A 12857-nucleotide genomic window follows, 5' to 3' on the forward strand; every position below is an offset into this window, starting at 1 on the left:
CAGATCGAGGCAGCTCTTTGCACCAACCAAGACGGAGGAGGACGGCTTGCTAGGTAGGGGCTGCTCTGCCTGAATCCTTGGGCAAGGTGGAGTTTCCAGGACCTGGGTCGGTTAACCGTAACCTAACCCCAAGCCCAAGCATAAAATCAGTTTTTACTCTGCATTTATGCCTGACTACGGTTGGTGTGGGCCTGCTGTTGTTTTTATGTTATGTATACTTGATTTTATATTTTAATGTTAATGATCTTGTTATTTGGTGCTTTATTTTATGTTCTTGGTTATTTGGTTTCTGCAAACCTCCTAGAGAGCCGTTTTCGGCATATGGGAAGTATAGAAATCAATCAGTCAATTAATAAATTAATAATGCCATTCTAGGACATGCAGTTTCCTTCCCAATGTGGTCTTGTTTTTCTCCTGGCAAAAGTCTATTTTACTTCTGCGCTTGGGATTCTTTCTTTTCTCCAGGTGCCAAAGGGTGTATGAACATGTGCGAAGAGGAAAAATTCACACCAGATGGTTTGGAGCACCTGCGGCTGCCTATGGGGACAGCAGAAGAGAGTGTCTCCCAGTGGGGTAAGAAGGAGAACTTCTCCAAGAAGAGTCACAGAAGAGAGATCTGGCAGGAAACCTTGAGGCCATTATATGTAGATGAGACCACAGAGGTGTCAGCTGTCTTCTCTCATCCCCCTCCATCTTCCTCTCCCCCACCCTCCCTCCTCCTCCTCCTTTATTACATTTCTATACTGCCCACAAAAGGGATGCAGGTGGCGCTGTGGTTTAAACCGCTGAGCTGCTGGGCTGGTTGATCAAAAGGTCGCCGGTTCGAGTCTGCACAACGGGGTGAGCTCTCGTTGCTCCGTCCAGCTTCTGCCAACCTTGTGGTTCGAAAGCATGCAAATGCAGGTAGATAAAAAGGTACCACTTCGGTGGGCAGGTAACAGCATTCCGTGCACTTTGGTGTTTAGTCATGCCGACCATGGAGACTGTCTGCAGACAAACGCTGGCTCCCTCGGCCAGGAAACGGAGATGAGCACCGCCCCCTGGAGTCAGGCCTGGCTGGAGTGAACACCAAGGGGAAACCTTTAACTTTTATACTGCCCACAGCCAAGGCTCTCTGGGCAACCTACAAAAGCTATAAAAACAATAATATACAATAGATAAAAACAGCTAAGAAGAATTAAACATTAACTGAAACCATCATAAAAGCATTTAAACAGCAAAAGATAATGAAAAAGGCCCGGCCAAGAATAAAAGGCAGAATGGCTGGGATGGGGAGGAGCTATGAAGTCAGTGCACAAGCAGGTCCTGTGCCCTCAGCCTATGCAGATATCGAGGGCCAACTATACATGATCCTGCTTACATACAAATTCAACCTAAAGATGCATTTCTGTTCTCTCAGGAACAGAAGTTGTTTGTAACCTTGAGACTGTCTGTACATACATATAAACAGCTATTATTTGCAATGTTTAGATGCAAAATACCCCACCTGCTAGAGAACAGGAACCTGACAGGGCCATCGCCTTTGCGTGCAAACATTCCCCTTTCTGTTTCTTGCCAGAGGCTTGGCTGCTGCCCAGATGGCCTGTGTTCTTTTCATGCAGGTTGGCTTTGTTTCTTTTCTTCTAGCAGATTGCAGGCCAGTGAGAACATGCGAAGGACAGCACGGTCAGCAACCAAGTCTAGAGCAAGTGGACTGGTATGGGATGACGCCAGGAAGCTCAAGGGACAGCCCTTCCCTCCTGAGCCCCAGAAGAGCTCAAATGGATAAGACATCATATCAGTGCACCGAGTGCGGGAAGAGCCTCAGTCGTAAGGACAACCTCACAAGGCACCAGCAGATGCATGCAGGGAAGCAGAAACCGCACCAGTGCTCTTCCTGCCTGAAAACCTTTCGGGACAAGTCACACCTGATTAGGCATGAAAGGATCCACACAGGAGAGAAACCCTTTAGCTGCTCCATCTGTGGGAAGAGCTTCAGCTGCAGTTCATACCTTATTGTACATGAGAGAATCCACACGGGGGAGAAACCTTACGCTTGCTCCGTTTGCGGGAAAAGCTTCAGCTGTAACTCGTACCTTCTCAGACACAAGAGAATGCACACAGGGGACAGGCCATACAAATGCCCCATGTGTGGGAAGAGATTCACTTGCAGCTCAAACCTGATTTTGCACAAACGGACCCACACTGGGGAGCGTCCGTACAAATGCTCCTCCTGCCCAAAAACTTTCCGTCAGAGGTCACACCTTATTTTTCACGAGAGAATCCACACAAAAGAGAAGCCGTTTAAGTGCTCGGTCTGTGGAAAGAGCTTTGGCCGCAATGCACAGCTTATTCAGCACAAGAGGAGCCACACGGGAGAGAAGCTCTACAAATGCTCCGTCTGTGCGAAGAGGTTCAGCTGCATGTCATACTTGATTCAGCACACAAGGATCCACCAGCGGGACAAGCCCTACAAGTGCTCAGAGTGTGGGAAGAGCTTCCGGCGGAGCGCGGAGCTTTCTTCACACCAGAGAATCCACACGGGGGAGAAACCATACCGATGCTTTGAGTGCGGAAAGACCTTCAGCTGGAGTGCTGGCCTTACCTCACATCAAAGAACACACATGGGTGAAAAGCCATACAAATGCTCTGACTGTGGGAAAAGTTTCAGTCGTAAACGGCTGCTCCTTGTGCACAGCAATAACCACACGGAGGAGAAACTTTTTTAAGCACTGTGCTTATGGGAGAGCTCCAGGTGAACTGCACAACTTCATAGACGTGAAAAAACCCCGGGGAAACCATACCAATGTGTTCTGTGGTCTAATCTTTACGGGACCTCTGACAGAGTGCGGTCACTCAACAAAGAAACCTTTGTTGATTGGTTGTATTATTTTGTCCAATAATCAGAGGATCGAGGAAGTAAAGTACCATTCAGTGAAGTAACCAATTTTTCACAGATAAGTGACGGTTCGCCAAAGAAGTTTCAAATAAATTATCCTGGAATACTTGGCTGTCCTAGATAGGTGTATCCAAGTTCTTTCTTACAGGAAGTTCAGTCTTCAGGGCTGGGATGGGATGGAGTGACCCTAGCTGAAGGGTTGCATGCTTGGCATGTGGAAGATTATTGGTTCAGTCCTCACCGCTTGCCTCTGAACTGTGGTGAGGAACACGTGAATGTTCAGATGCTGCTGGGACTCAGCTCCCATGATTCCTACGTGTTGGGCATGCTGGCTGGGACTCGTAGAACTTGGAGTCCAGGAGCATCCGCTGGGTGGGCCAAACCCGACTGCAGTTCTTCCCTCCAAGAATTCCTGGGCCTCCCCTTGTGTCTGGCCCAGCCTTTCAAGGTGAACTGAACTGAGAGGAGGTCTGTGAATGCCCATAGAATGAAGATTGTGCTACTGGCAGTTTTATTCTCTAGCTGCACCTGGCATGGAAGAGGAATGTTGTTTGCAGAGCCCATGGGGTTCGATTCCTGGCAAGCTCCCAGCAAACACACGTTCACCACACACTCAGGCTTCGGGCTGCCACGAAGCAGACGGAGTCTGGAGAACCAAGCCCAGGACGGATTCCCACTTCCCACCAGTTGCACTGGTAGCACTGTCTTTCCCCGAAACTTGTGCACTCCAATTTCTGAGGGATGGGTGGTGGAAACCTGGATATCACACATCAGTTTCTGGCTTCGTTTTTTAAAAGTTAGTTAGCTTAGGAGCTTACATTTTGTTTCTTATTTTTCATAGAATCATAGAATAGTAATGTTGGAAGGGGCCATGAAGGCCATCGGGTCCAAGTCCCTGCTGTTGCAGGACACCAAGTCGCACCATCCCACTCAGATGGCTGCCCAGTTTCTTTTTGAAGGTCTCTGTTGTGGGAGAGCCCCCCACCTCTCTAGGCAGCTGGTTCCACTGTCTTATTGCTGTGACAGTGAGGAAGCTTTTCCTGATATCCAGCCTGAATCTGGGTTGTCGCAAGTTGGCAAGTTGAATTGATTATTCTGTGTCCTACACTCTGGCATCAGCAAAAAGAGATCCTGACCTTCCTCTTTGGGGCAGCCTTTGAGGTACTTATAGAGGGAAGCCATGCCCCCCCCCCACAGTCCTCTCTTCTCAAGGCTGAACATGCCTAATTCTCTCAGTCCCTCCTCAGGACAGTGCTTCCAAACCCTGATCATTTTTGTTGCCCTCCACTGGACCCTTTCTAATTTACCTGCATCTTTCTTAAATCTTGGTGCCCAGAACTTTTAATGAAGATTGTCTCTGTTGGTCATAATGTAAAAAAAGATTAATCACACCAATGGCCTTTTGTAGGTGTTTGAACCTCAGCTCCATGGGCTAAATCCTGCTCACGCAAGGTCCCAGTCCAGCCCCTCAGCCTTCCTCATGTCCTTTTCCCACTAACCCCCAATTCTTTGACAATTCCCTTACTTTAGTTTCCTCCATCTCAATTCTAAAGGATTCAATGCTTTTCTCAGGTTTGGTTATGGGTAATAAGAGCTTTAAGGAAAAGTTTGGGTGTCTTTGCCCTACCCCTGATGCACTGGGGGACACCCCTTTTCGCCTTCAAGCCTGCCCAGTATGGGAATGAAGTCCTACTGGGAACTTCATCCAAAATCGAACCCAGTTCTCTGGGTGAAAGAGGCTCCATGCTTCTGGTCTATCAAGGCCAACCATGGGCAAAGCTGCCTGCCAACTAGACTGCATGTCTTTCCTGGTAGCCCGATCCTTCCCATCTGGAACATGACTCCAGCCCCAGGAAGATTTCCTCCTTGAGGTCTAGTAACATCAGGCTTAGTGCATTTGGGCAGCCATCTGAGCGCCCTGCTCAGCAGAGGACAAACGGGGTCCCTAAACCAGGGATATTTTAAAAATGGAGGTCCTTGAAAGGGCAATACCAAAGGTGGCTAGGTAACAAGAACATAAACACAGGAAAAGCTGGATCAGACCAGGGGTCCATACACACACTGGCAAACAAGCTGCCCTCAGGATCTCTCAGGATAGGTGCAAGACCTCTTCTTGCAAGCTCCTCAGCAACTGGTGTGTGCAGGCATGATGCTTCTGATGAAGGGGGGAGCACATGGCCAGCAGCGCTAGTAGCCACAGATATCCGCCGCCGCCTCCTCTATGAATCTGTCCAATTCCCTTTTAAAGCCTCCAGATTGGCTGCCATCACCACTTCCCATGGCAGCAAATTCCATAGTTGAACTATATGATGTGTGAAAAAGGACTTCCTTTTATTTGTCCTAAACCTCCTGCTCATCAGCTTCATGGGATGACCCCAGGTTGGAGTGCTATGAGACAGGGAGCCACCAAAACTTGCAGACAACTCTGAGAGGACGTGAACGGTAGGATCTTGAAGTTTCAGGTGCAAAATCACCCAGCTGGCAGAAAAGATGGTCATGAGTTCCCCCCATTTTTGCTACCCTTCCCTGATGGCTCTCCATGTGCAGAGAACACCAGGCAGTGACCTTTAGCAAGGCTGCTGTGGCACGTGAGAGGGATGCCTGCACAGTGGCACTGAAATGACACGTGGCCAGAGGAAAGAGCAAGCAGGTGAACCCTAAAAGGGCCACTTTTGGTCCCCTGGGCCTGAAGTTCTGCATCCCTGCTCTTGAGTGGCTCAGGCCTCCCGTGGCATTGTGCAGTGGAGCTATTTTAAATAAAACGAATGGATAAAATCAGTTCGAATAAATGAAATCGATTGGAAGGCATAAAGTCCATCCCTTGGCAGAAACTGACTTCTTGCAAAAAGGGCGTTCTGAATTTCCTCTTGCGTCTGCCCCATCTCTGCAGAGCAGCTTCTCCCATCCCCCTGGGAAGCCGTCCTGGAGCTTCCTCACGTTTATTTCTTAACGCAACCCGAGGAAGAAAGTCTGTGTCTTTCTGAGCATGTTTCCTTGGCTCTAATGAAATGATTCTCAGCCCAGCCTCCCTCACAGGGTTGTTGTTTTTGTTGTTGTGAGGATACAATGGAGCTATGTACGCTGCTTTGGGTTCCTCGGGTGGAGTAAAAATGCAATGGGATGATGAGATGCGGATGCTGATTCTGTTACTGCCCGATGCCCTCCAGGAGTTAAAACCACTGAGTTCCCAGGAGGACCTCCCTGATTCCTGATTACAGAGGGGCAAGAGGAAGTGGTAACCGCGGATGTAAACATAATAGACCCCTTTCCTGTTCCGTCCCTTTTCTCCCTCCCCCCGGAAACTGACTTTTGGGGGGCTTGGGATGCATTTGGGGGATTACTTTTTCTCTTCCTCCCTTCAGTTATTACACGATGAGCTTATGGAAGTTCTGAGTGAGAAGCCTGAATGTGAGAAATTGGGTGAGTTTTTTTTTTTTAGAAATGTTATCAGGAAGCTCAATGAAAGGAGAGGATTTGCCCCTCCAAATTCTAGGAAGGGGTGGATGGGCTCCCTCCCCCCGCTTCGCTTCCCAGCGGCTGTGCTGGCTGGAGCAGATGGGCACTGTAGTCCAGCCACATCTGCAGGGCCCATGCTCCCCACCCTTGGACTCTGAGCTCCTGCAGAGGCAACCCACGTGCCTCTGGATCGGCACCACTCCAGGCAAGAGGAAGGATCCCCCAGAAGCCTCGGGCTGCAAGGGCTGCGTGAGCCCCACCGGTTGGGGGGCTCCCCCAAGGCCTAGTCAGCCGAATGCATCCCCTGGGGGTGGGGGAACCTCTGCCAGGGAAGGCTAGCAGGGGCATCCTGCAGAAGAAGCTGAGCCTAGTTTGCCTCCCCCCCTCCAAGCAAGTCTACCTTTATTTATTTCTCTTATGCTCTTCGTTTTTTTTACCAGATGTCTGAGGTGGTTTATGTACTCCTCCTCCTCAATCTATCATCACAACAGCCCTGTGAGGTAGGTTTGGCCAAGACTCCAGCTCCAGCTCCAAGCCTCCCACCAAGCTTTGAGGCTGAGAGGGAACTAGAACCTGGGTCTCTCACAATAGCCCTGTGAGGTAAGCCAGGGCGAGAGTCAGTGGCTGGCCCAAACTCACCCAGGGAGCTTCATGGCCTATTGGGGATGAGAACTCAGATCTCCCAGGTTCTCAGACCAACACTCTCATCACCACCCTACACTAGCTTAAGATTGTAAGCCAGAGGATGTTCATGTACCGTGAGAGGTGTAGTCCGCATGTAACATGGGATGAACATGTAACTGTTGAGCTTAAAAAATGGTGAGGATGGGCAGACAGGAGACAGGTGTTTAAAATTATACATGGTGTCAAGAAAACGCTCTCCCAAAACACTTGAACCCAAAGGGGTCATCCCATGAAGCTGATTGATGGGAGGTTTAGGACCCATGAAAGGAAGAACTTCTGCACACAGCATATAGTTCAGCTATGGAATCCGCTGCCATTGCTCTCCTTCCTTCCACAGCCTTCCTCATCACTCTCCAGCTGAGTTAAAATTCTGTCAATCTATTTATTCTCTTTCTTTCCTAAGGACGCCAAGGCGAGGGAGAAACTCGCTTGGGCCTGCATTTAGCAACTGTATGAAAAAGAAAAACTCGCAGCTGAGAGAGGCTTGCCTGGTGCTGACTGATTAATGAAGCTGATGGGTGGGAGGTTTAGGACAGATAAAAGGAAGGCCTTCTTCACCCAGTGTGTGGTTAAACTATGGAACTGGCTGCCACAGGAAGTGGTGTTGGCTGCCAATCTGGGTGGCTTTGAAGGGGGACTGGACAGATTCATAGGGGAGGAGGAGACCACCCGTGGCTACTAGCCCTGCTGGCCATGTGCTCCCTCCTTCACCAGAGGAGGTGGATCTTCATGTGCTGAGGTGCTTGGCAGGTGGAAGCCTTGCTTCTTTCCTACTGGAGGGGTTGTGTGGGCAACTGGTTTCCCTCTGTGCGTATGGAGCACTGGACTAGATGGACCCCTGGTCTGATCCAGCAGGGCTTTTCTTATGTTTGTTTATTTATGTAAAACATTCTTATGCCGCCCCCATCGCAACAAAGCCTCGGGGCGGCTTACAGTGGGATTTGTAACTCAGTGTATTTTTTTGTATTTTTGTATTTAATGGTAATTTATTATGTTCTATTGTACTTCAATGTATTTTATTGTGTTGTAAGCCGCCCCGAGGTTTCGGCAAGGGGCGGCATAGAAATGTTATAATAATAATAATAAAATAATAATGTTCTTCTCAGCAGTCTTCTGAAGTCGGACAGGCTGATAGTCAACAACTGAGCCAAAGTGGGCTCCGTGGGCAAGTGGGGACTGGAGCCCAGGTCTCTAACCACTACGCCCCACTGGCCCTTAAAAAATAAAGGGAATGTTTGCTTCTCGATGGGCTCAGAAATGGAAAGTGTTCACTTGTGTCCATGCCTCTTTTTCTCCCCACAGGAAGAAAGTTCCCTGTGTCTGTAACCTCCTGAGTGTGTTTCTTCTTAACCAACAGAGGTTGCTGCCTATTTGGAAATGGAAGACCCGCTGTTTGGCCTCAAATTGGTAGAAGGGCCGGAGGGAGCAGGGAAAACCCCTCAAGTTGTTCAGACGGGGAGCATTGGGAAAGTCCTCAGAAAATCATCAGCGCAGCAAAAGGTGAAACAAGAGCCGGGTGAGGGGATCCTTCAGAGCTGGGAAGCTCAGTGGCAGCAGTTCCTGAAGGAAGTGGAGTCGCCTCACTCTGGATGGGGGATCACACAGCTGCCGGAGGAGCTCACGCCCTGGGATGACACGAAGGCCTTCCTGGCCTCCTTCGAGCAAGTGGCTGAGGCCTGCCGGTGGCCCAGGGAAGAGTGGGTGGCCCGGCTCCAGCCAGCCCTCAGCGGACAGGCGGAATGGGCCTACCGCGTCCTGGAAGCCCGAGACAAGGAGGATTATGGGAAGGTGAAGGCAGCCATTTTACGAGGGGATGCCCTCAGCAGGGAAAAGCAGCGCCAGCACTTCCGGCGTTTCTGCTACCAGGAGGCTGATGGGCCGAGAGGGGCCTATAGTCAGCTTCAGGAACTTTGCCATCGGTGGCTGAAGATCGAGCAGCACAGCAAGGAGCAGATCTTGGAGCTGCTGATCCTGGAGCAGTTCCTGACCATCCTGCCATCAGAGGTCCAGGGCTGGGTCAGGGAATGTGGCCCAGAGAGCTGTTCCCAAGCAGTGGTCCTGGCTGAGGACTTCCTGCGGAAGCAGCAGGAAACCAAGAGGTGGGAACAACAGGTGAGAGTGTAAGTCCCACTTATCTGGCAGGATACAGTTCATGTTGGTTGCCAGATTTCCGTGTGGGAAACAAGAACTGCAGACCACCATGAGATGCTCCCAGGCTGTGCTTCTTAGAAAAAAAAAAATCTTCAGTAAACTGTATCCAGAAATGTAACTGATTCCCCTCACTGGCAGGTATAGTGCTTTTTGTGGGTCTAGAGCGTCCTTTGTTCCTTCCGAACTTGGACCTGTGACACCACTATGTGTAATATAGGATGCACTCTGTGTGTGTGTGTGTTTGTGAGTGTGGTGCTCTGTGTGTGATTTTTGATCACTTTTTAAATATGTGCAAAACCCCTTGTTCGCCTTCAGCTTTAAAATAGAATCAAATTCATTCATTCTTTCTATCATTAGTATATTTGTATCTTTTTTCCTTCTTGCAAGGAACTTAAGTGACTTGCACGGTGGGTTCTGCTCCTTGTGTTGCCCTCACAACAGCCTGGTGAGGTAGGTTAGGCTGAGAGTCAGTGACTGTCCCAAAATCACCCAGTGAGCTTCAGGGCCAACTGGGAACTAGAACCCAGATCCATCTTCTTCCATCCAGCTTTCTTCCCTGTCCAACTTTCATGCCCGTCCATAGTGCTTAGGAATATAATGGCATGAATGATCTTGGCCTTGGCCTTCGGTGAAACAACCTCACACTAGGAGAATCTTCCCTAGTTCCTTCCTTGCCGCCCTTCCCAGTCTCTGCCTTCTTGGAATTTCAAGGCTGCCATTTCCCTTTGAGTTGATGACTGAGCTGAGGGTTGCAAAATCTTTCACAGTTTCAATTCTTTATTGTTAACAAAAGAGCTGGGTAGGTTTGGCCTGGGGAAGAGGAGGAACAATGGGGACATGGTGGGGTCTTGAAATATCTGAAGGCAGTCAGGCTGAAGATGTAGCCACCTGGAAATGGAAGACCGGCTGTTTGGCCTCAAACTGTCAGGCTGAAGATTTCTGCTTAGTGTGAAAAGTGTCCTAATGGAAATTGCTGTTGGGCAGTAGAGCTGCCTTGGAAGGGGTGGCAGAGACTGGATGCCCGTCTAGCAGAGATATTGTAGCTGCATTCTAACTGCAGAGTTGCAGTGAGCCATGAGTCAGACTAGATGATCTCAAGACCCCTTTCCAAGTCTATGATGGCATGCTTTTTATGCCACTTTCCAGAGGCAGAAAGCTTTGCCTTGTCTACCTTTGATCCAATCCAGTAAGAAAGTCCTTGCCCTAGCTACACAGAGAGGGGAATGTACTTGCCGTATCTCGGCTGTCCACTCTCAGAAACAGAATGCTGGGTCAGCTGGAAGATGAGCTTGATTTAACCCTCCCAGTCGTGGCTCCCTGTGCTAACATACGTTTTTGCTGCCGTTTTAGAAGCTGATGTCGTTTGAAGAAGTAGCTGTCGGGTTCTCGGGAACGGAGCACACGGCCCTTCATCCGGGCGAGGGCCAGCTGCACAGAGAAGCTAAGAAGGAGAGTGACTGCAGCATTAACCTGCTCGGTAAGGCTTGCTTCCCCCCACCCCCTTTCCCATGGCAGCAGCTGGGCCTTAGAGGGAGAAAAGGAGCGATCCTGGGCTGGGGAACGGGGAAGGTGGGACCAAGCCCCACTCTGACTCTTCTTGGTGTACCAGTCTCTTCCTGCTCCCTGATGCTTTATCCAGGCAGGCAGACTGCTGTGAGAAAATGCAGACTGTTGCGAACACCCCTCCCTCCAGCGTTTGGGTACCTCTGAGCCCACCGGGTGGGGGGTGCCACAGATTGCAAGCCAGGGCAACAGATTTCTTCCCTCAAGGGAGTCGGTGCTCCAGATCATGTCCAGGTTCCCTCCTTTTCAGCCCCCCTTTTCTTTTCCAACAGACTGCGTGCGAGTGAATGATCACCAGGAGCAACCGGCCCTGCAGGAGAGTCCCGAGCAAGCCAACCCACCCTGGATGTCCCCAAAAAGGTCCACTGAGAGCCGCTCCCCGGGAACCGAGCTGCAAAAGGCAACCCCGAATCAGCGCAGACCAAAGATCCAGCAAGGAAACCATCTGGGCGACAGGACGGCAGTCTCTGCGGCAAGCAGGAGGGGCCTGGGCGCAGCGCCCCCGTTGCAGACGCGGAGGGCGAGTTCCGGAGAGGACTTCCAGCAGGGTCCAGGCGGAAGCGCTCCCGTCCAGGAGCCGCCCTACCACAAGTGCTCCATCTGCGGGAAGACTTTTGGGCAGAGCCTGCACCTGATCTTCCACCAGCGGACGCACGACGTGGAGAAGCCGTACAAGTGCACCCAGTGTGGCAGTACTTTCCACTCACGCCAAGGCCTTATCTACCACCAGCGCAGCCACGCCGGAGAGAAGCCCTACAAATGCTCCTTCTGCGGGAAGACCTTCAGCCAGAGCTCGCACCTGCTGGTGCACAAGCGCAGCCACACGGGCGAGAAGCCCTTCAAGTGCCCGGCCTGCGGGAAGTGCTTCAGCCGCAATTCGCTCCTCACCATCCACGAGAGAACCCACACGGGGGAGAAGCCGTACAAGTGCTTGCAGTGCGGCAGCCGCTTCCATTCGGGCTCCGGCCTCATCAACCACAAGCGGATCCACGCCGGCGTGAAGCCCTACAAATGCACGGAGTGCGGGAGGGATTTCATCCGGAAAGCACATCTCACGCGGCATCAGAGCGTCCACAGCGAAGACAAGACCGGCACCTGATCTCTCGGGGAAGGGGGAGATGCTCTTTGAGAACTCCCAGCTCATGGGATGGAGGCAATCCTCCCACTAGTTCTGCTCAAGCAATTGCTGCAGTTCACACGGAGTTGAGGAGACAGAGAGAAGGAAGCTTTGGTCAGCCTTGTAAATAAACCCACGATCCTGTGAGCCCCGCAACAGTTTTGCTAGCTTTCTCTGAGGTAATCAACCTGCCTTTCCACGCTGGTTACCAAGGAGGGAAAATGTGCTCTTTCATTGCCAATATAGAACAGGAAGCTGTTGGCTGTTCCGGAGACTAGTAAAAACATTTCCTTTCAATCAGGTGGACTGTCAGAGGAAAGATGGAGTGATCCATTTGTTTTCATGTATCGTCTCCATACTGGTTGTGAAGGAAGAGACTCTTCTTTCATAGCTAGCATGGAAGTCAACGTCTAGCTGCTGGCCTGTACGAAGGTTCCAGTCGCCAGTGGTGACCAAGCAAGCTGTTAAATACAAGGCTGGCTTATGCGGATTTCTCCGGTCTGGTGTTTCTCTCCAGCTGTCTTGTTCAGTGGGGTCGCCTCCCTGACTTTGGGTGCTGCTCTCTGGAAATGGGTCCAGTGTTGTTTAACAAAATCACACCTGTGGTGTGGCCTTCGCAAGTGCAGCCTCCTTGCAGATTTGGGCACTCCCGAGATGTTCGCAGGCTATTTTTCCTCTGCAGGCTGCCAGCACAACGTGATTTCGGTCGTTCCTGGCGCTTGCAAGAGAATGAAAGCTAGAAAGTGTCAACCAAGAACAGCCTGCAAGTCCATTGATGGTGGGCAAGGGAAGTGCGGGCGGAGCCAGAATGGGCCTTCCATGCCAGACTTCAGGGCACCAACATGGGGCAAAAAGCTGGAGCAGGAGACTGCATTTCTAAAGGGTTAACTACTGGCCAAAAGGCGGACAGAATAAGGATGTTACCGACTCCATCCCGGGATGGTCACAAGCCAGTGTGGTCCCTGGTGTCTCCTGGTGGGGCTTTCCCCGGTAGCCTCAGCTGCTGGA

General features: G+C 50.8%; 1 protein-coding gene across 1 annotated transcript in view; it reads left to right on the plus strand.

The window, feature by feature from the left end:
• Window positions 1-12857, plus strand: part of LOC123020139 (zinc finger protein 91-like) — a 65044-nt gene that overhangs the window by 16017 nt on the left and 36170 nt on the right. Inside the window, exons 3-5 of the mRNA XM_044423566.1 lie at window positions 1772-2649; window positions 9161-9172; window positions 11446-11823. Coding sequence (XP_044279501.1) covers window positions 1772-2649; window positions 9161-9172; window positions 11446-11823 — 1268 coding nt within the window. The remainder of the gene's footprint in view (window positions 1-1771; window positions 2650-9160; window positions 9173-11445; window positions 11824-12857) is intronic.

The sequence above is a fragment of the Varanus komodoensis genome, unplaced genomic scaffold, assembly GCF_004798865.1.
Source record: "Varanus komodoensis strain SLA01 unplaced genomic scaffold, ASM479886v1 scaffold141, whole genome shotgun sequence".
Lineage (NCBI taxonomy): Eukaryota > Metazoa > Chordata > Lepidosauria > Squamata > Varanidae > Varanus > Varanus komodoensis.